Here is a 19524-nt window from a genome sequence, read left to right as displayed (position 1 = left end):
TCTAAGCAGAGACACAGCCAGGCAACGGCTAACAGCCATTGGCTAAATAGGAATCGCGGATGACTTCCTCTGCTTCAACAGAGGGTGCCTGAAAGATGAAATTGCAGCAGTGGGCACCACCCAGATCTAGAAGAATGATGGAACCTCCCACCGGTGATTCCCACTCAAGCCGTGGCTTTCTCCTTTGGACATCTGTGCGCAAACGACAAGAACAGAAACTCTGCACGACACAGAAGAGGATGCAGCAAGTGTTTAATGAGTCAGAGGAGGGAAACGATGTCACTGCAAGCGCAGGCAGCAAGTGTGGGGAGCAGCAGCAACGGGCATGAACCTGTTGCCCAGTGCTACGACAGCGTTGCCACCAGGCCCACACTTACTGGCCGAGCAATGAAGAGAGGCGTCAGGTCTCTTTAGGCTGGTTTTCAGGGTACAGACAGAGATGTCTGAGGCAAACAGACAAGCGAGATACTAGATGGGAAGAGAGAGCAAAAGAGAATACGGGTAGACTTTCTTGGTGTGGTCAGGGAAGTCCAGCAGGCCCCGTCCTGTGTGTGTTGCAGGGCAGAGAGAGCAGCACCACATTTGTTCTCCTGTCCAGTGGCATGCTGTGATTTCCACGGGGACCTTGACTGGGAGCAGTGCCCAGCACCTTCAGTTGCACCTTCTGCCACAGTAGCGGTTAGAAATGCAGGAGAGGTCAAAGCCCCCCGAGGTGATGGGCACGCCCTGACAGCTGAGGATGCTGCCAACAGCAGCGGAGGTGGAGGAGCCCACGGCGGTGTTCTGCGGGAAGGAGCTGAGGATGGGTCCGGGCAGGGTCACCACCACGGGAGAGGGCTCAATGACGATGGTGGAGTTCTGGCACTGCCTGACACAGGGCTCATTGCAGCTGCTGGCCAGAGGAGTGGGGCCGCAGGGCCGGCATGGCACACATGGGTCGCAGCAGGACATGACTTGGGACTGCTGGTGCACCTGTTGGGAGTGAGAGTAGGAAGGAAGCAGAACACGGGGATACATGAGGAACAGAGGTCCAACAGGCCACAACTAAATCAAAGCACGTAAACTCTTGGCAGCTGAAGGATGCAAAGACGAAGTCAAAGGATTCTTGGACTCCAAATATCCAGCTAGCTGCTGGCCCAAAATACCCTCCCGTGCCTATCCAGCTAGTTCCCAAATTTGAGCCCCCACGCTACCTACACACGGGCTCGGAGTCCAGGACAAATCTGCACTTCTCTTCCCCGTGACAAGTCCCACCGTTTGGCATGACACAAAGGTGATAACTTCTCAGACACTCACTGTGCTGAGACCTCCTTTAGTTGAGCCGGAAGGATAGAGAGGAGCTTCACACTCACCTGGTTCCCAAGGAGAAGATGGTAAGAGCGGTGGATGAGAAAGCAAGGAGCTGGGCTCCCTTTTATACCGGACCTAAGATGACCTATAACCAGAGGCATTGCTTATAGTGGTGATTATTTGCTGACACGCTTTTCTTGCCCAGAATGCAAATCATCCCAGATAATGATATGGGTGGTCTGCTGGCTTCCTGAGCAGCTCGGTTTCATTTCTGGCTTTACGCCATGTCACTTCCTGACTGAAGGCATCTTCTGGGAGGCAGGAAGGGAAGCCCAAGCATTTCCGCACCACAAACACCAGTGAGAGCAACAGACTCATTTTGTGTTCTCCTAGAGTCCAGCCAAGGCAGATGATGTCAGCCTAGGTCACTCCTTAAGGTTTCTTAGGGGCCCTTCTGGCAAGAGCTGTACCAGCTCGTGAGTGTGATCTTGCGCTTGACCCTTGTCTCTGGCTAATTCTGCTGCTGTGTTTTGTCTCCTTGCTTTTTGTCTTACTGCTCATGGAATGGGGCAAGAAGTCACGCAGATTTCCTTCCAAATCTCTAAAATGAGGCACAGTAGCAAGTGTTGTAACAGTTTAGCTCCTTTTGTAAGAGGAAATATGAAGAGCTCTACAGTTAGTGAGTTAATCATATATCTCGTCATGTTATGGGAATTTCAATGTTCAGAATTGCACAAAATCAGTTGGAATTTTCCCATGACTCGCAGTTTTGTTCTTTTCCATACAGGGCTCCTTCTTCCTTTACATACTTTGGAGTCTTTTATTTTTGGGTTGAGCAATAAAAAAAATCAAATGTATTTTGTTTTCCATTATGGATGCTCATTACTGTCCTTATGTGCATAAATTCCCAGCACTGGTGATGGCAGCACATTCCATCTTATTCCCTTTCTGACACTCAGATTAACAAATGTGCTTCTCTGGTCTTAAATGGGAGTCTCATTAGGGAAGACATATCTTGTCAGTATTAGTGGCTCCAATGTCTTCTTTAAGTCTGTCAGTGCATCTTCTCTCTCTGTGCTGTCTTCCTGTATACCACAGAATGCCTTTAACATGTATAGGACTGTTAGCATACGCTTGTGTCTTCTGTGTGCTGGTTTTGTGCAAATGTCTGTGGATGCAGATTTTTGATGTGATTTCATTAATGTGTGTAGGAATGAATGAGCTGTACTGTTGGCCACAGCACCCAACCCAGTTCTACAGATAGGTGTCCAGAGCTGTGACAGTGCTGGGTGACTTGTGTGGCAGCTTTTCCCACTCTGACTTGCATCACTCACAGGCAGGGGAGCAGGGCTCAGTAATACCATGCACCCCCATTCCATCCTGTCCCATCCTATCCCATCTTGCTGCCTTCCTGTCTGCCCTTCTTCCTTGGAATGATGCAGGCATATCACTGCTTTCTCCTACACCACTTTTGGAGCCATTCCCCAGCTATCTATGAACATAGCTGTATTCCAAAATATGTTGCAGGATGTGCAGAACATAGCTTGCAGTAGACAATACTCTGACTGGAAAAAGGGATGCCCAGCACTCACATTCCAGTCCAACTTCATTAAAAATCAAGTAAATATGGCAGAAGACTTGCATGGATGAGAGAGGAGGTCATGGAGAATCACAAAGATATTAAGATGGCCCATGAAGTGTGGAAAAAGAAAATCCCACATTTGTGCAGTATCGACTAGAACCACCAGAATTTGCTCAAGTCACATATGCAGACCGTTTCCACAGAAAGCTCCTTCCTCCCCCAGAAAACAACAAAACATCATATATGTTCTCCTTATAAGATGGAATTCTATTTCTGTCATTACACCCACCAGTGCACAGCACAGCTGAGACAGGGATGTTGCGGCTCAGCTAAATCTGAGGAGGCACAATTTATTTGGGGCCTGGCTTACACCTACTGGGCCTTATTCAACACTATCCCAGAAAGGGAGAGAGTCTCTGAAACTGAGCAAGAATCTGAGTTGAAAAGGAGAGTCAAAAGGAAGAGTCTCCAGAAGAGCATACAAACTGAGTGAGTCTCTGAGCCAAAAAGGAGAGTTTCCAGGAGAGAGACTGAACTGAGAAGGAGAATCTGCAGGTTGAGAAAGAGAGTCTCCTAGTTGAGAATCTCCAAACTGAGCAAGAGAGTCTCTTAGCTGAGAAAGAAAGTCTCCAAGCCACAAATGAAAAACATTCCTTCAAAGAAGATCTGGCTAATGTAACAGCTAATGTAAGGGCTTCTCAAGCCATAAGTAGAAGGCTCTAAAGAGCAGAGTTGTCTAGCCAAGGTCACTATCTCCATTGTCTTCTGCAAGGCTCCCAGTACACTTTTCTTCTCTTCACAGTCTCTCTGGGTACCACACAATGTCAGGAGCACAGTTAGGGCATCATCTTTGAAATTTCCCCAGAATCTCTGCCAAAGAGATTTCTCCATTTAGTGCACCATATGCCATGTTTCTGCATGTTTTCCTTGCTTGTGTGCCCTTTTCTGTGTTGTGTCTGTCAGGAATTCAGTCTCCTCTGAAAGAGGAGATTGTATGCCCATTGGTGCATGTAAAGGATAAATGATGAAAAAGCAAATAGAAATGGCTGAAATGTTCAGTGCTTCTTTTTCCTCATGTCTCATGGGCAAGGCTTGTCCTCAGGCCTCCCACACAATTTTGGGGAGTGAAATCCTACCCCCTATAAGGGAAAAATCCTTATGGAACACTTAATCCAGTCGGATGTACTAGTATCTATGAGATGAGGTGGGATGCATCCAAGGGTGTTAGGTTGAGTGATGTCATTGTGAGACTGTTCTGTCATTTCTCAAGGGTCATGGTAGTTGAGGGATGGCCTCTAGGTAGTAGCACATCCATCTTCAGAAGGAGAAAGAAGGAGGATCCGGGGAATTACAAGCCATCTGTACTTCCTTTAATTCTTCCTGAACTTCTTCAAAGCAAATGCCTTCAGATGCTTTTGGTAAACACACAAAAGATAGCACTGTGATCAGCAGCAGCCAGCCTGGTTGTACGGAGGGCAAATCGTGCCTGACTAACAGCACTGCCTCTTCTACAAGATTGCAGAGATGGCAAAAAATTGAGGGCAGTGAATGTAGTGTACATAGATTTTAGTGTGACCTTTCCAATTGCCTGTTGCAGTCACTTTACAACCAAATGGTTGAGTTATGTGATGGGTAAGTGGACTGTAAGGTAGGTGGAAAACTAGATGATCTGCTGGGCTCTAAGTGCTATGACTAGCTATTCAAAGTACAGCTGGGGACTGGGATATATAAGGTCTCTCAGGAATCATTACTTAATAGCATTTAATGTTTCCACTTATGTTCCGATGATGGGATGGAGTACACTTGCAGCGTGTGTGTGGAAGACCCTAATTGGGAAGAACAGACATGACCCTGAAGGGAAGGGCTGCTAGTCATAGAGATCAGGACAATCTGGAGAAACCAGCTTAACAAAACCACAAGTAGTTCAACAAGAGCAGGAGCAAGGCCAAGCATCTGGGGAGAAATAATGACAGGAAAGCATAATAGCTGTGGGCTATCTTCCTCGGAAGCAGCCCAGACGAAAATAATAAGTTTGGGCTATGCAGGCCAGGCCTCCTCCTATTGTGTGCATAGAAATTGTGCTGGGACCACGCTAGTTCTCTGAGGCTGCAATTCAGGAGTTGCAACAGCCACTTCTTTCCTGGAACCACAGGCTTCCCGCTTCATGGAGTGTGAGCTTGGGCTCGTAGCCCCAAGTGTGCTTGTGGAGAGTCAGCAGGGGTCACAGTGCTCCTCCCCTAGGACTTTTCCTGCTATGAAATGCCAGTGGTGGCTGGTCTGGGAGAGTGGACAGGGTAGCTGAAGGATTGTACTATGAACTGTTTTCTGATTTACCCTCCTAACAGCAGGAAAATATGTTTCTAAGTTTTTTCTTTGCTCTGCTGTATAACTCTGCCTTCAAGGCCATATTACTCTCTGCTCTTGCTCCTCATGGAGCAACTGGGGGCAGCTGTAATCACTGCGGCCACAGCAGCTCTGATTTTCCTTCTTGACTTTTACCTTTATCATTATTTCTTTCTCATGCACTTGAGAGAGGGGCAGATTGAGGAGGCTATGTGGGGGTATGGAATTACTTGCTTATATGAACCTTATTAAATGGGATGAGAGAAAAGGGGAAGCAATCAAAAAGCATAGAGAGTCAGACACCAAATGAATACATGGAGAACCTGAGAGGAAACAAATACCATCATTCTCAACATTTGATGGGCTATCAATAAATCACAGGCCACTTCCATGAAGACCAGCCTAGACTTTTGAATTGATACAACTGTGAACCAGGACACAGACTGGGATCTGTGTGGAACAGACCTATACAAACCCCTAATGAGACATGCAGGGAAAGGGGAACAAGATGAGGCTAGGCAGAAAGGTGTTTAGAAGGGGTCTTTTATTTCTCCTGTCTGATTGAGCCATGCTTCTCATCACTACAGTCTGTCTTGTCATCTTAATAAGTCTTTTCTGAACTGCACCATGTCACTCCATTCTGTGTATGTGTGCTGCAAGGACAAAATGCCAGTTACTGAGGGCATGATCATGAGTGGTTTTGATGCCAGCTGCTGGAGTCAGATTGGGGTTGAGGCTGTCCCTGGCCTATGCTGTCATCTGCTGAAGCCAGGGGGATCTCTGTACAACTACAGGAGCAGGGGAGGGCCTTGGCCTTCAGCCACACATAGCAGGAACAGATACTGTCTGCAAAACCAGCTCAGCTACTTGGAGTATCACAGTATCATAGAATGTCTTAGCTTAGAAGGGACTTAAAAGATCATCTAGTTCCAGCTTCCCTGCCATGGGAAAGGTTACCAACTATTGTTAGGTCAGGCTGCCCAGGGCCCCATTCAATCAGGTGCCCCATTCAATCAAACCTCCAGTGATGGGGCATCTACTACTTCTCTGGGCCACCCGCTTCCAGTGCCTCACCACACTCTGAGTAAAGAATTTCTTCCTAAAATTTAATTTAAATTTTCCCTCTTTTAATTCAAAGACATTCCCCCTTCTCCTATCACCATCAGATGTTGTAAAATGTCAATAACCTTCCTGCTTATAAGCAACCATCAAGTCCTGAAGTGTTGCAGTAAGGTCTCCCCAGAGCCTTCTCTTGTCCAATCTGAATAAGCCCAGCTCTCAGTCCTTCTTCATAAGGGGTGTTCCAGACCTTCTTGGTCTTCCTTTAGACTCACTGAAACAGCTCCATATCCTTCTTGTTCTGGGGGCCTGGCCTAGATGCAGTACTCCAAGTGGGGCCTCAGAAGGTCAGAGTAAAGTATGACAATCAGCTCTCTTGCTCTGCTGGTCACCCCTTTTTTGATGCAGCCCAAGGCACTGTTGGCCTTCTGGGCTACAAGCCCATGCTGCTGGCTCATATCCTCCTTTTTGAGTGCCAGGACCCTCAAGTCATTCTCCACAGGCTGCTTTCGATGAGCTCTTCTCCCAGTCTGTAGATATAAATGGGATTGACTTTACCCAAGTGCAACCCCTTGTACTCAGTTTGTTGAAGTTTTATGGGCTCGATTTTCAAGCTTGTCCTGATCTCACTGGATGACATCATTTCATTTTGTTGCATCAAGTGCTCCACTCAGCTTAGTGTCATCAACAAAATCTCTAAGGGTACATTCAATATCTCCATCTATATCACTGATAAAAGATGTGGAAGAACATCAATCTCACAACAGACCTCTGACTGATGCCACGAATTGCCAGCCTCCATCTGGACATAGTCACTGGACAAAGCCATTGTCTACAGCTTTCTGGCTGAAACCATCCAACCAACCCCTTATCCACTGAATAATACAACCTTCAGATCCATATTTCTCCTACAGAGAGATAAGAATGTGGTACAGGACCATGACAATGGCTTTGCACAAGACCAGGCAGATGACATTCTTGGTCTCCTGTTGTTATCACTCCATCATACAAGGTCACCAGATTGGTCAGTCATGATCTCCCCTTGGTGAAGCCATGCTCGCCATCTCAGATTGCCTCCTCATTTCTCCTGTACCTTAAAATCTCTTCCAGAAGGGTCTACTCCATGATCTGCTCAGGCTGTGGTCACCTGATCTTCCCGTTTTACTTTCTTAATAATGAGAGTTGTGGGGAAGTCTCTGGACTCTCAGGACGCACTAGACACATAACAGCATACAAATGTGTTTAAAAGCTATTGGTCTGCTTTACTGTTCAGCACTACTCTATTTATACATGTTAACAGAGCATTCTGCAAAGCACTCTTCAACCATTCACACAGGCACTTAGCCAATCAGAGCCATGAGATGTTCTTTCTTCTTCTAAAGGACTCCTTGGTTCTCATGCCGCTTATCTTGCTCCACAGCTGCTGCTCTGAACAGTTTTTTCTTACGGTCCCACAGACAGTGATGGTTCTCTTTTTATAGTCACTGAGGATTTCACCTAGCAATGACAATTTTTCAGATATGATAGACAAGAGCTTAGCTACATCAGCCAGCTCATCCAGGAATATGGGAAGAATGTTGTCTGACCTCGTAGTCTTGTATGCATTCAGTCTCATCACATGGACTTGAACTTGCTCTTCTCTTACTGTCAGAGGGATTTTGACCCCCGCCTACAGATTCAGGGACATGAGAGACATGGAAAGCCTGACTACCAGCGAAGATTGAGGCTAAGATCTCATTGAGTACCTCAGCTTTCTCAGTGTCTGTAAAGGACAGTTCTCCCTTCTCATTTATCAGAGGGGAGACATTCTCCTTTTCCTGTCTCTTCAGACCAGTTATACTTACAGAACCCCTTTTGGTTGTTTTAAAAATTCCTTGACAAGTCCAGTTCTACTCGCTCCATGGCTATTCTGATCTACTCTGCCCTGGTAAGGCCTCATCTGGAGCACTGCGTCCAGTTCTGGGCTCCCCAGTACAAAAAAGACAGGGATCTCTTGGAAAGAGTCCAGCGGAGGGCCACAGAGATGGTGAGGGGCCTGGAGCATCTCTGCTATGAGGAAAGGCTGAGTGAGCTGGGTCTGTTCAGCCTTGAGAAAAGAAAACTGAGAGGGGACCTGATCCAGGTCTATAAATATCTAAGGTGTGGGGGGCAGAATGGCGAGGCCGGACTGTTTTCAGTGGTGAGTGGAGACAGGACAAGGGGAAACGGCTGGAAACTGCAGCATAGGAAGTTCCGCACAAATGTGCGCAAGAACTTCTTTACAGTGAAGTGACGGAGCACTGGAACAGGCTGCCCAGGGAGGTGGTGGAGTCTCCTTCTCTGGAGATGTTCAAGACCTGCCTGGATGCCGGCCTGTGCGACCTGCTGTAGGGAACCTGCTTTGGCAGGGGGGTTGGACTCGATGATCTCTGGAGGTCCCTTAAAACCCCTACAATTCTGTGATTCTGTGATTCTGTGATATCTCTGTGTATCTGGAAGGACATCCTATATTATTCCCAAGGCAGCCATCCCAGCTTCCACTGGCTATACCTTTCCTCCTTGTTCTTCAGTTTGACCATCAAGTCCTTGCACAGCCATACTGGTTTCCTGCCTCCTCTGCATCATTTCTTATACTGTGATATAGAGAGCAATTCAGCTCTCAGAAAAGCATCCTTAAATTGACAGCAGAAATCCATTTCTATGTCCCTAAGGACAGTCCCCCAGGGCACCTCAATTAACAGAGTATGCAGATAGGGCATAGGAGAAGTGACAACAATACTCAAACTTATTCCCTAGGAGGATTCTGTGATTACAATGAGGCAAAATGAGATTTTGTTGATGCATGAAAGATTTCTATTTTAAATGGCAGATAACTCCAGTCCAGAAGCACCTGCATGGTATTGCCCTAAAGTAGGTAATGTGGGTTATGCGTAGAAGGATTCATTGCATGGGTAAAAGAAGGAGCTGGCATCCAGGCCAAGTCCAGACTCCAGAGTAGCTTGGTTGAAGGCTCCACCCAGTGATTACAGTGGACCAACAGGGAGACTGAATAAGCCAGGAAGTCAGCAGAAGGCCAGGCCAGAGACAGGCTCATTGCCAAGATTCCCATTTACATGACATGCATCAGACTCTAGATGTGTTTAAGAAGTGACACATCGAGGCAAGGACTAATAGTCATTGCTTATGAAGTAACTCAGGATGAATGCCTCAGTTTCAGAAAAAAAATCAAATCTCAGAAGTGTGCACTGGCCTCCCATATCTATAAAAGTGATGGAATTTCCCTAGGTGATTCCCACTCAAGCCATGGCTTTCTCCTTTGGACATCTGTGCGCAAACGACAAGAACAGAAACACTGCACGACACAGAAGAGGATGCAGCAAGTGTTTAATGAGTCAGAGGAGGGAAACGATGTCACTGCAAGTGCAGGCAGCAAGTGTGGGGAGCAGCAGCAACGGGCATGAACCTGTTGCCCAGTGCTACGACAGCGTTGCCACCAGGCCCACACTTACTGGCCGAGCAATGAAGAGAGGTCTCTTTAGGCTGGTTTTCAGGGTACAGACAGAGATGTCTGAGGCAAACAGACAAGCGAGATAGTAGATAGGAAGAGAGAGCAAAAGAGAATACGGGTAGACTTTCTCTATGTGGTCAGGGAAGTCCAGCAGGCCCCGTCCTGTGTGTGTTGCAGGGCAGAGAGAGCAGCACCACATTTGTTCTCCTGTCCAGTGGCATGCTGTGATTTCCACGGGGACCTTGACTGGGAGCAGTGCCCAGCACCTTCAGTTGCACCTTCTGCCACAGTAGCGGTTAGAAATGCAGGAGAGGTCAAAGCCCCCCGAGGTGATGGGCACGCCCTGACAGCTGAGGATGCTGCCAACAGCAGCGGAGGTGGAGGAGCCCACGGCGGTGTTCTGCGGGAAGGAGCTGAGGATGGGTCCGGGCAGGGTCACCACCACGGGAGAGGGCTGGATGACGATGGTGGAGTCCTGGCACTGCCTGACACAGGGCTCATTGCAGCTGCTGGCCAGAGGAGTGGGGCCGCAGGGCCGGCATGGCACACATGGGTCACAGCAGGACATGACTTGGGACTGCTGGTGCACCTGTGAGAGAGTAGGGTGGAAGCAGAACATGGGGATACATGAGGAGATTCTCAAGAAGCCATGAATGAGCCAAATCACATATGCCTCTGGGATGTAGTTGTTGTGCAGGGATAATTAAGGCCTTCTTTCATTCTTTCAGAGTCCAGAAAGAGTTTCAGAAATACCTCTAGCTACTGTCTAGAAGATAGCCACAAGCTACCTCAGAACAGATCCAGATTATGTCTACAAAAAATTTTCTCACCACTTTCCTCCCTTGCAAGAAGCAATGCAATGACTTGGCATGGCACAGAGCTGATAGAAGCTGAGACACACTCTGCACCAAGCCCATCTTCTGGTGAATGAATTAGACAAAAAGGGGCTTCGCACTCAACTGGTTCCCAAGGAGAAAAAGGCAAGAGTAGTGGATGAGTGTGGAAAGAGGAGAGTATGAAGCAATCTGCTATCCCACAGTGAGAGAACCAAGGCACATGCAATGCAGGGAGCTGGAGCCATTCTGGAGAGGGCCAAGGCTATCTTGATCTCCTTCTCTCAGGATCCAGATAGAGCCTCCACTGCCTATTCAGCTACTCCTGAGACCCTAGCCCAGAAAGCCCGCGAGTGCAGGCCCAGGCACCCTCCCAGAAAAACTTTCTCCCCTCTTCCCTCTTCATTGACAAGCAGCTCCAAGATTCGGCATGGAAGAGAGTTGACAGCAGATGAGAGGTTCACGGGGCTCAGGCTGCCTTCTGGAGAGGGAGAGAGACAAGAAGGGGACTCACACTCACCTGGTTCCGAAGAGGAAGGTGGCTGGAGTAGTGGATGAGGGAGCAAGGACCTGGGCTGCCTTTTATAATGGTCCCACACTGCCCCATATCCAGAGGCAGTGCTTATAATAGTGATTATTTTCTGACAAGTTCTTCTTTAATGCAGATCACCTTGGGTAATGATATGGGCCATGTGTTTTCTTCCTGTGCTGCTGTGTTTCATTACCAGCTTTAGATCATGCCCATCCCACACTGAAGGCATCCACTGAGTAGCAAGAAGGGAGGCCCAAGCATTTCCGCTCAATACAAGTCTGTGTGGTTAACAGCCTCAGTGAACATGCTGGTGGAGTCCAGCAAAGGCAAATGATGTCAGCCTGGGCCACTTCTTCGGGGCTCATAGTGGCCCTCCTGGCAATAGTTGTACCAGCTCCTGAGTGTGACTCTATTCCTACTTGACACTGATCTGTGCCTTGCTGTATGTCCAACTGTTTTGATCTTGGTATGAGGCAAGAAGTTTTGCGGAATCCTTGTCACATTTCGGAAGAAAGCGTCAGCAGCGTATGATGTAACAAAAGGGCTGTTTTTGCATGAAATAGTAAGAAAAGATGTATAGATTGTACATAAGACTGTTCTGCACTTTCTGCAGAATTCAACAGAACCAAGCAGATATTTCTGAAGATACACTATATTTTCTTAGCCTGGAGATACTTGACTATACCCCAAACTGTGCTGCAAGATGGGAAGAGCACCTCTCACAGCAAGCAGCACCCTAACTCTGCAGTTGGTGTTCAATGCTTGCACACCAGTCCAGCTTCTGCTGACTTCTGCTATGCTGCTGGTAAGACTCCCTCAGCCCTGCTGCCTCGATGCTCTGTTTTCATGAGATAGTCCAAAATCAGGAAGTGCTTTTCCATTCCAACCCACTGTAAAGAACATCCAGTTCCTTACTCTCAGGATCTTTAAGTAGGTTTCGAAGAATGCTAGATTTTCTAGGAAGGCCAGACCTGTACAGAAGCTGCTGGAACACTCTTCAACATGAGCTGCTGGTTACTCACATACATCTCCTAGCCTTTGTTTCCGCCACACAGAGAGGTTGTAGGCACAAGCCTATTTGCAGTTTACATCATATAAGGAATATATGCTTTTTTTTCCTTTTTTTCTTTCTTTTTTTTCTGTTTCTACAGAAGAGATAAGGCACAATGAAATGAAAGGTAAAATAAATGTCTCTATGTATAGGACAACGCAGTGAAATATGGCAACAAAAAATACCACTTAGTTCAAGGAGATTTCCTGCAGTCAGTGTTCCCATCAGGTGAAGGGATATAAGATTTACTTGCAGTGGATATGATGCCTCATATTCTTTCTTATTAAAACAGACGTTTGTTGCATCATTTCTTGTTGGGCATTTCTAGAAAAATACAAAGGATACTGCAAGTCCTCTTGCCTCATAGCAAGAGCGCAGAGGCAAAAAGAGAGGAGACAAAAAGAGGAAAGCAGAATATTCCACAGAGCGGGGGATAGAGTCACCCTCAGGAGGAGGCACATGTCTTACCAGAAAGGAAAATAAGAATCCCTAAGGAGTGGCCCAGGCTGACATCATTTGCCTTTGCTGGACTCTACCAGCATGTTCACTGAGGCTGTTAACCACACAGACTTGTGTTGAGCGGAAATGCTTGGGCCTCCCTTCTTGCTACTCAGTGGATGCCTTCAGTGTGGGATGGGCATGATCTAAAGCTGGTAATGAAACACAGCAGCACAGGAAGAAAACACATGGCCCATATCATTACCCAAGGTGATCTGCATTAAAGAAGAACTTGTCAGAAAATAATCACTATTATAAGCACTGCCTCTGGATATGGGGCAGTGTGGGACCATTATAAAAGGCAGCCCAGGTCCTTGCTCCCTCATCCACTACTCCAGCCACCTTCCTCTTCGGAACCAGGTGAGTGTGAGTCCCCTTCTTGTCTCTCTCCCTCTCCAGAAGGCAGCCTGAGCCCCGTGAACCTCTCATCTGCTGTCAACTCTCTTCCATGCCGAATCTTGGAGCTGCTTGTCAATGAAGAGGGAAGAGGGGAGAAAGTTTTTCTGGGAGGGTGCCTGGGCCTGCACTCGCGGGCTTTCTGGGCTAGGGTCTCAGGAGTAGCTGAATAGGCAGTGGAGGCTCTATCTGGATCCTGAGAGAAGGAGGTCAAGATAGCCTTGGCCCTCTCCAGAATGGCTCCAGCTCCCTGCATTGCATGTGCCTTGGTTCTCTCACTGTGGGATAGCAGATTGTTCCACACTCTCCAGGTTCTCTGTCCAACCCTCTCTCCCAACAGGTGCACATTCAGAACCAAGTCATGTCCTGCTGCAACCCGTGTGTGCCATGCCGGCCCTGCGGCCCCACTCCTCTGGCCAGCAGCTGCAATGAGCCCTGTGTCAGGCAATGCCAGGACTCCACCATCGCCATTGAGCCCTCTCCCGTGGTGGTGATCCTGCCCGGACCCATCCTCAGCTCCTTCCCACAGAACACCGTTGTGGGCTCCTCCACCTCCGCTGCTGTTGGCAGCATCCTCAGCTCTGAGGGTGTGCCCATCACCTCGGGGGGCTTTGACCTCTCCTGCATTTCCAACCGCTACTGTGGCAGAAGGTGCTACTAGAGATGCTGGGCACGGCCCCACACAAGGAACCCCACGATCTCAGGACACGGTGCTGGACAGGAGAACTGACTTTGTGCTGCTGTTTTCAGTGTAGATGACCATGTCTGGCTTGCTCTGTCAGGATAGACAGCAGGGGCCTGGCTGGCTTCTCTGGCAACATGGCCAATGTCTACCAATGTTCTCTTCCACTCACTCTTTCTCACTCTTCTCTTTGTTGTCTTCTGCTCTCCCTAAATCTGTCTGTGATGGTCCCAGAAACCAACCGAGTGAACTGCCAGCCTCTCTCATTCATGAGCGCTTAGATAGCTGTCCTCCTGTGGCAACTCTGCCATAGGAAAAGGGCATCAGATTCTCGTCTGCACCTGCTGCTCCCCACACTTGGGGCCTCCACTTGGAGTGACATCATTTCCCTCCTTAGACTCAATAAACTTTTTCTGCATCCTTCGTTGTGTCCCTCTGTGATTTTTTCTACTTCTGCTTACTATGGTCAGATGAGAGAACTCTTGCTCTGATGGGAATTAGCACAAATCCATCACTCCCTTGAGCACTGGAGGGTGGGGCACACTGTAGACATTCATCCTTCATTCACGTCTAGAGCTACATCTAGGGCAGCCTTGCCGCAGATCTGCTGCATGTGTGCCTATTTGTTTGGAGTCCTCCTATTGTCCCCAAGGCCTTACTGGGCTCCCTGTTAGTCTAGGACAGTTGTTGAATGGAGCATCCAGCCTCATCGCTCCAGAGTCTGCCTTTGGTTGAGCCTTAGTCCAAGCTATCACCCTGGAATCGAGTCAAGCTACACATAACACATCTCCTGCCTGCACTCCAGCAGAAATTGATAGATGTTTCTCGTATGGAATTAACTGACATTCTAAAGCTGGATTCTTGATTGACTGCCAGACTCACCCTTCAGGTTTTCCCTGCTTTTGATAATGACATGACCTTTGGATGCCAGAATCAAGATAACTGAGAAAGCTGAGCAGTCTAAAAAGGAGAAGAAGAACTAAACACCTGCTTCTATGGAAGTGCGGAACAATGGTCTGCAGTTTCCTAGATTGTCTTCTTCCCCTTTTTGAAGACTGTGGATGGCATTGGCTATCCTCCAGTCTTCTGATATCTCTCCTGTTCACCACTACTTTTCTAACGCTGGTTCGGCAGTCAATTCTGCCAGATTTTACAATAAGCATGAATTCTTGCCATCAGGCCCCATGTATATGTTTATTTTGACTAGATGATCTCTGAGAAGATCCTCTTCGACCAGGATGAAGTCTTCTGTTCTCCAGACTCTCTTTTATCCCCAGGATTTCGGATTCTTGTGGGGTAGTCTTAGAATTATAGTCTGAATCAAAGAAGATGTTCCATTTTTCTGCCTTCTTTGGGTTTCCCATTACTAGAGTACCTATCTAATTCACCACAGTAACCACATTTTTCTTAGTCCACCTTTTTCTACTGACACACTTCAAAAAGCTTTTCTTGTTATTCTTGACCTCTCTTGCCAGATAGAATTCTCAGTGGGCCTTAGCATTCCCCACTGCATCCATTCAGACCTTGTCACCATTCATGTATTTTTCCTAAATATGTAGGTTTTATTTCCACATTTCATGGATCTTCTTCCCTTTGATTTTCTTCATGAACTCCTTGCTCATCCATGCATGTCTCCTGCCATTTTTTCTCAATTTCATAAAAAAGCCAGACTGGGGTGTGCAGCTGGTCACCTGCTTTCTCCTCAGATGAAAGATCGATCTTTTGCAGCCATTCCCCATCTCTCTATGCAGAAGGGCTGTATCCCAAACAGTTCTGCAAGATGAGAAGAGCAAATCTCACAGCCGACAATACTGCACTGTACAGTGATGCTCAGCACTCACACTCCAGTCCAACTGCTGTTGTGCAGCAGCTTAGACTCTCTCAGCCCAGCTGCCCTGATGCTTGAGGCCTGATGAGATAGAGCCAAGACTGGCCAGGGACTTCCATCTTCACCAACCATAAAAAGCATTCTATTTCCCCCTCAGGATCAAGACAAAGGCTTGGAAGAATCACTGGTTCTCTAGGAGGGGAAGATGGGTACACAGCAGCAGGAACTCCTTTTGGCATGAGCCTGTGATCTGGCCACTCAGATCCTTCTCTTGGCCTTTGCTGCAGCTCCACAGATTCTGTGGGCACTAGTGCATGTGCATGTGTTCATCTCTTACATCAACATTGAGAAGGACAAGTAACAGCCTTAATCCAAAATGTGCTATCATGATTTTCCCTGCATCTCTAACTCAAAGTCCCATGTCTCATTCTTGGAGAGCTTCAGGGGACAAGACATCTGCACAGGAAAGCCTGAGCAGGTGTTCAGAGAATAGATTCTAGCACTGTTGGTAATGCACAGGAGATTGACGTGTGAACTTGCATCTCCTGTCCTTTCCCTGCTATGCTGCCAAGCACTGGATGAATCACAAAAGATTAAAAAAAAAAATGCTAAACGTATCAGGCAACCCATACCACTACCATAGCAAGTGTTTAGTTCTTCTTTTCCTTTTTAGACTGCTCAGCTTTCTCAGTTATCTTGATTCTGGCATCCAAAGGTCATGTCATTATCAAAAGCAGGGAAAACCTGAAGGGTGAGTCTGGCAGTCAATCAAGAATCCAGCTTTAGAATGTCAGTTAATTCCATACGAGAAACATCTATCAATTTCTGCTGGAGTGCAGGCAGGAGATGTGTTATGTGTAGCTTGACTCGATTCCAGGGTGATAGCTTGGACTAAGGCTCAACCAAAGGCAGACTCTGGAGCGATGAGGCTGGATGCTCCATTCAACAACTGTCCTAGACTAACAGGGAGCCCAGTAAGGCCTTGGGGACAATAGGAGGACTCCAAACAAATAGGCACACATGCAGCAGATCTGCGGCAAGGCTGCCCTAGATGTAGCTCTAGACGTGAATGAAGGATGAATGTCTACAGTGTGCCCCACCCTCCAGTGCTCAAGGGAGTGATGGATTTGTGCTAATTCCCATCAGAGCAAGAGTTCTCTCATCTGACCATAGTAAGCAGAAGTAGAAAAAATCACAGAGGGACACAACGAAGGATGCAGAAAAAGTTTATTGAGTCTAAGGAGGGAAATGATGTCACTCCAAGTGGAGGCCCCAAGTGTGGGGAGCAGCAGGTGCAGACGAGAATCTGATGCCCTTTTCCTATGGCAGAGTTGCCACAGGAGGACAGCTATCTAAGCGCTCATGAATGAGAGAGGCTGGCAGTTCACTCGGTTGGTTTCTGGGACCATCACAGACAGATTTAGGGAGAGCAGAAGACAACAAAGAGAAGAGTGAGAAAGAGTGAGTGGAAGAGAACATTGGTAGACATTGGCCATGTTGCCAGAGAAGCCAGCCAGGCCCCTGCTGTCTATCCTGACAGAGCAAGCCAGACATGGTCATCTACACTGAAAACAGCAGCACAAAGTCAGTTCTCCTGTCCAGCACCGTGTCCTGAGATCGTGGGGTTCCTTGTGTGGGGCCGTGCCCAGCATCTCTAGTAGCACCTTCTGCCACAGTAGCGGTTGGAAATGCAGGAGAGGTCAAAGCCCCCCGAGGTGATGGGCACGCCCTCAGAGCTGAGGATGCTGCCAACAGCAGCGGAGGTGGAGGAGCCCACAACGGTGTTCTGTGGGAAGGAGCTGAGGATGGGTCCGGGCAGGATCACCACCACGGGAGAGGGCTCAATGGCGATGGTGGAGTCCTGGCACTGCCTGACACAGGGCTCATTGCAGCTGCTGGCCAGAGGAGTGGGGCCGCAGGGCCGGCATGGCACACACGGGTTGCAGCAGGACATGACTTGGTTCTGGATGTGCACCTGTTGGGAGAGAGGGTTGGACAGAGAACCTGGAGAGTGTGGAACAATCTGCTATCCCACAGTGAGAGAACCAAGGCACATGCAATGCAGGGAGCTGGAGCCATTCTGGAGAGGGCCAAGGCTATCTTGACCTCCTTCTCTCAGGATCCAGATAGAGCCTCCACTGCCTATTCAGCTACTCCTGAGACCCTAGCCCAGAAAGCCCGCGAGTGCAGGCCCAGGCACCCTCCCAGAAAAACTTTCTCCCCTCTTCCCTCTTCATTGACAAGCAGCTCCAAGATTCGGCATGGAAGAGAGTTGACAGCAGATGAGAGGTTCACGGGGCTCAGGCTGCCTTCTGGAGAGGGAGAGAGACAAGAAGGGGACTCACACTCACCTGGTTCCGAAGAGGAAGGTGACTGGAGTAGTGGATGAGGGAGCAAGGACCTGGGCTGCCTTTTATAATGGTCCCACACTGCCCCATATCCAGAGGCAGTGCTTATAATAGTGATTATTTTCTGACAAGTTCTTCTTTAATGCAGATCACCTTGGGTAATGATATGGGCCATGTGTTTTTCTTCCTGTGCTGCTGTGTTTCATTACCAGCTTTAGATCATGCCCATCCCACACTGAAGGCATCCACTGAGTAGCAAGAAGGGAGGCCCAAGCATTTCCGCTCAACACAAGTCTGTGTGGTTAACAGCCTCAGTGAACATGCTGGTAGAGTCCAGCAAAGGCAAATGATGTCAGCCTGAGCCACTCCTTAGGGATTCTTATTTTCCTTTCTGGTAAGACATGTGCCTCCTCCTGAGGGTGACTCTATCCCCCGCTCTGTGGAATATTCTGCTTTCCTCTTTTTGTCTCCTCTCTTTTTGCCTCTGCGCTCTTGCTATGAGGCAGGAAGACTTGCAGTATCCTTTGCATTTTTCTAGAAATGCCCAACAAGAAATGGTGTAACACATGGCCCCCGTCAATGTGAAAGAGTTAGAGGAGCCACACATCCACCGGGTGAATCTTCTGTCTTTTCTGAGGATGGGAACACTGATTTTGTGTCATTGTATAGGACAAAATGGATTTTTCTGAAATTACACTGTGATTATCCTCTCCTTAAAGCGCTCTTTCTTTCTTTCCACATCATAGTGCCTTTTGTTTTTTCTACAAGTATATATTGTATATATTTTATATATGTATATTTATATTGTTTATATTTTATATATGTGTTAAAAACATATTTCTGTGATTATTCCCTGCAGTTCTCAGCACAGGTTAGTACAGCTCTAATAGGTGGCCCAACAGAGCAAACATCAACATCAGTGGCTCCAATGTATTCTTCAGGTCTGTCAGTGCGCCCTTCCTCTCTTTGCAGTCTCTCTGAGTATTATGCAATCTCATTAACAGATAGAGGGCCATTAGCATACACTTGTGCCTTCTCTGTGTTGGATTTGTGCAGATGTCTGTGAGTGCCGAAATGTGCATGATTCACTTCTTGTAGACATGAGCAAGTGCCCTGTGTCCCAGGCTGCAGCCCATGACCTATTGCCACAGCTGATTTTCCAGTTCTGCAGTAGTGCAGAGTGACCTGCATGGCAGCTCATCATACTCTCACCCACGTCAGGCACAGCCGAGGGACCAGGGTTCAGCAACACCACCTCATCCCATCTTATCCTGTCTCTCTGCTGTCCTTCCAATCCCTCTTGCTGGGGATGCTGTAGGTGCTCAGCTGCTTTCTCCTCTTCCAAAGGTGTTTTGCAACAATTCCCCATCCACGCCCAAAATATGCTGCATGGTGGGAAGAGCACAGTTCACAGTAGACAAAGCACTGGATGTGCAGACTTGCCCAGCAGTCACATTTCAATCCAACTTCATTAAGAAACTGAGTAAAAATGGCAGGAGATCTGCATAGATGAGAAAGAAGTTCATTGAGAAACACCAGGAGAACGTGCAAGTTTATGCAGTGTGGAAAAAGAGTCTGGCAACCTGGGAGGAATG

At 47.8% G+C, this 19524-nt stretch overlaps 5 protein-coding genes across 5 annotated transcripts in view; 1 reads left to right on the top strand and 4 right to left on the bottom strand.

Moving 5' to 3' along the window:
• Positions 1–651: 651 nt before the first annotated feature.
• On the bottom strand, positions 652–1451 carry LOC128088749 (feather keratin Cos1-1/Cos1-3/Cos2-1-like). Its single transcript, XM_052699530.1, has 2 exons — positions 1347–1451; positions 652–972 (listed from the first exon to the last, which is right to left on the bottom strand). The coding sequence occupies exons 1-2, from the start codon at positions 1449–1451 to the stop codon at positions 652–654; spliced, it is 426 nt and encodes a 141-aa protein (XP_052555490.1).
• Positions 1452–3231: 1780 nt separating this feature from the next.
• The window catches only part of GOSR2 (golgi SNAP receptor complex member 2), a 156900-nt gene continuing 140607 nt past the window's right edge, over positions 3232–19524 (bottom strand). The window contains exon 7 of the transcript XR_008210386.1: positions 3232–3244. The gene's annotated coding sequence lies outside the window, so the exon portion shown is untranslated. The remainder of the gene's footprint in view (positions 3245–19524) is intronic.
• LOC128088781 (feather keratin Cos1-2-like) lies at positions 10030–11286 on the bottom strand. The gene is made up of 3 exons (XM_052699571.1): positions 11265–11286; positions 11115–11215; positions 10030–10350 (listed from the first exon to the last, which is right to left on the bottom strand). The coding sequence occupies exons 1-3, from the start codon at positions 11284–11286 to the stop codon at positions 10030–10032; spliced, it is 444 nt and encodes a 147-aa protein (XP_052555531.1).
• LOC128088780 (feather keratin Cos1-2-like) lies at positions 11431–13732 on the top strand. The gene is made up of 3 exons (XM_052699570.1): positions 11431–11452; positions 12935–13035; positions 13412–13732. The coding sequence occupies exons 1-3, from the start codon at positions 11431–11433 to the stop codon at positions 13730–13732; spliced, it is 444 nt and encodes a 147-aa protein (XP_052555530.1).
• On the bottom strand, positions 17236–18104 carry LOC128088779 (feather keratin Cos1-2-like). Its single transcript, XM_052699568.1, has 3 exons — positions 18083–18104; positions 17933–18033; positions 17236–17556 (listed from the first exon to the last, which is right to left on the bottom strand). The coding sequence occupies exons 1-3, from the start codon at positions 18102–18104 to the stop codon at positions 17236–17238; spliced, it is 444 nt and encodes a 147-aa protein (XP_052555528.1).

Source organism: Tympanuchus pallidicinctus, unplaced genomic scaffold (assembly GCF_026119805.1).
Source record: "Tympanuchus pallidicinctus isolate F22 unplaced genomic scaffold, pur_lepc_1.0 scaffold37, whole genome shotgun sequence".
NCBI classification, from domain to species: Eukaryota; Metazoa; Chordata; class Aves; order Galliformes; family Phasianidae; genus Tympanuchus; species Tympanuchus pallidicinctus.
This window is presented reverse-complemented; position numbering and strand designations above follow the sequence as displayed.

Coding starts and splice junctions, on each gene's coding strand:
- LOC128088779 (XM_052699568.1), bottom strand. CDS start 18,104: ATGGCCCATATCATTACCCAAG. Junction 18,034..18,082: donor GGCCCATATCATTACCCAAG/GTGATCTGCATT, acceptor CACTATTATAAG/CACTGCCTCTGGATATGGGG. Junction 17,557..17,932: donor ACCTTCCTCTTCGGAACCAG/GTGAGTGTGAGT, acceptor CTCTCCCAACAG/GTGCACATCCAGAACCAAGT.
- LOC128088781 (XM_052699571.1), bottom strand. CDS start 11,286: ATGGCCCATATCATTACCCAAG. Junction 11,216..11,264: donor GGCCCATATCATTACCCAAG/GTGATCTGCATT, acceptor CACTATTATAAG/CACTGCCTCTGGATATGGGG. Junction 10,351..11,114: donor ACCTTCCTCTTCGGAACCAG/GTGAGTGTGAGT, acceptor ACTCTCTCACAG/GTGCACCAGCAGTCCCAAGT.
- LOC128088780 (XM_052699570.1), top strand. CDS start 11,431: ATGCTGGTGGAGTCCAGCAAAG. Junction 11,453..12,934: donor GCTGGTGGAGTCCAGCAAAG/GCAAATGATGTC, acceptor CACTATTATAAG/CACTGCCTCTGGATATGGGG. Junction 13,036..13,411: donor ACCTTCCTCTTCGGAACCAG/GTGAGTGTGAGT, acceptor CTCTCCCAACAG/GTGCACATTCAGAACCAAGT.
- LOC128088749 (XM_052699530.1), bottom strand. CDS start 1,451: ATGCCTCTGGTTATAGGTCATCTTAGGTCCGGTATAAAAGGGAGCCCA. Junction 973..1,346: donor TCCTTGGGAACCAGGTGAGT/GTGAAGCTCCTC, acceptor CACTCCCAACAG/GTGCACCAGCAGTCCCAAGT.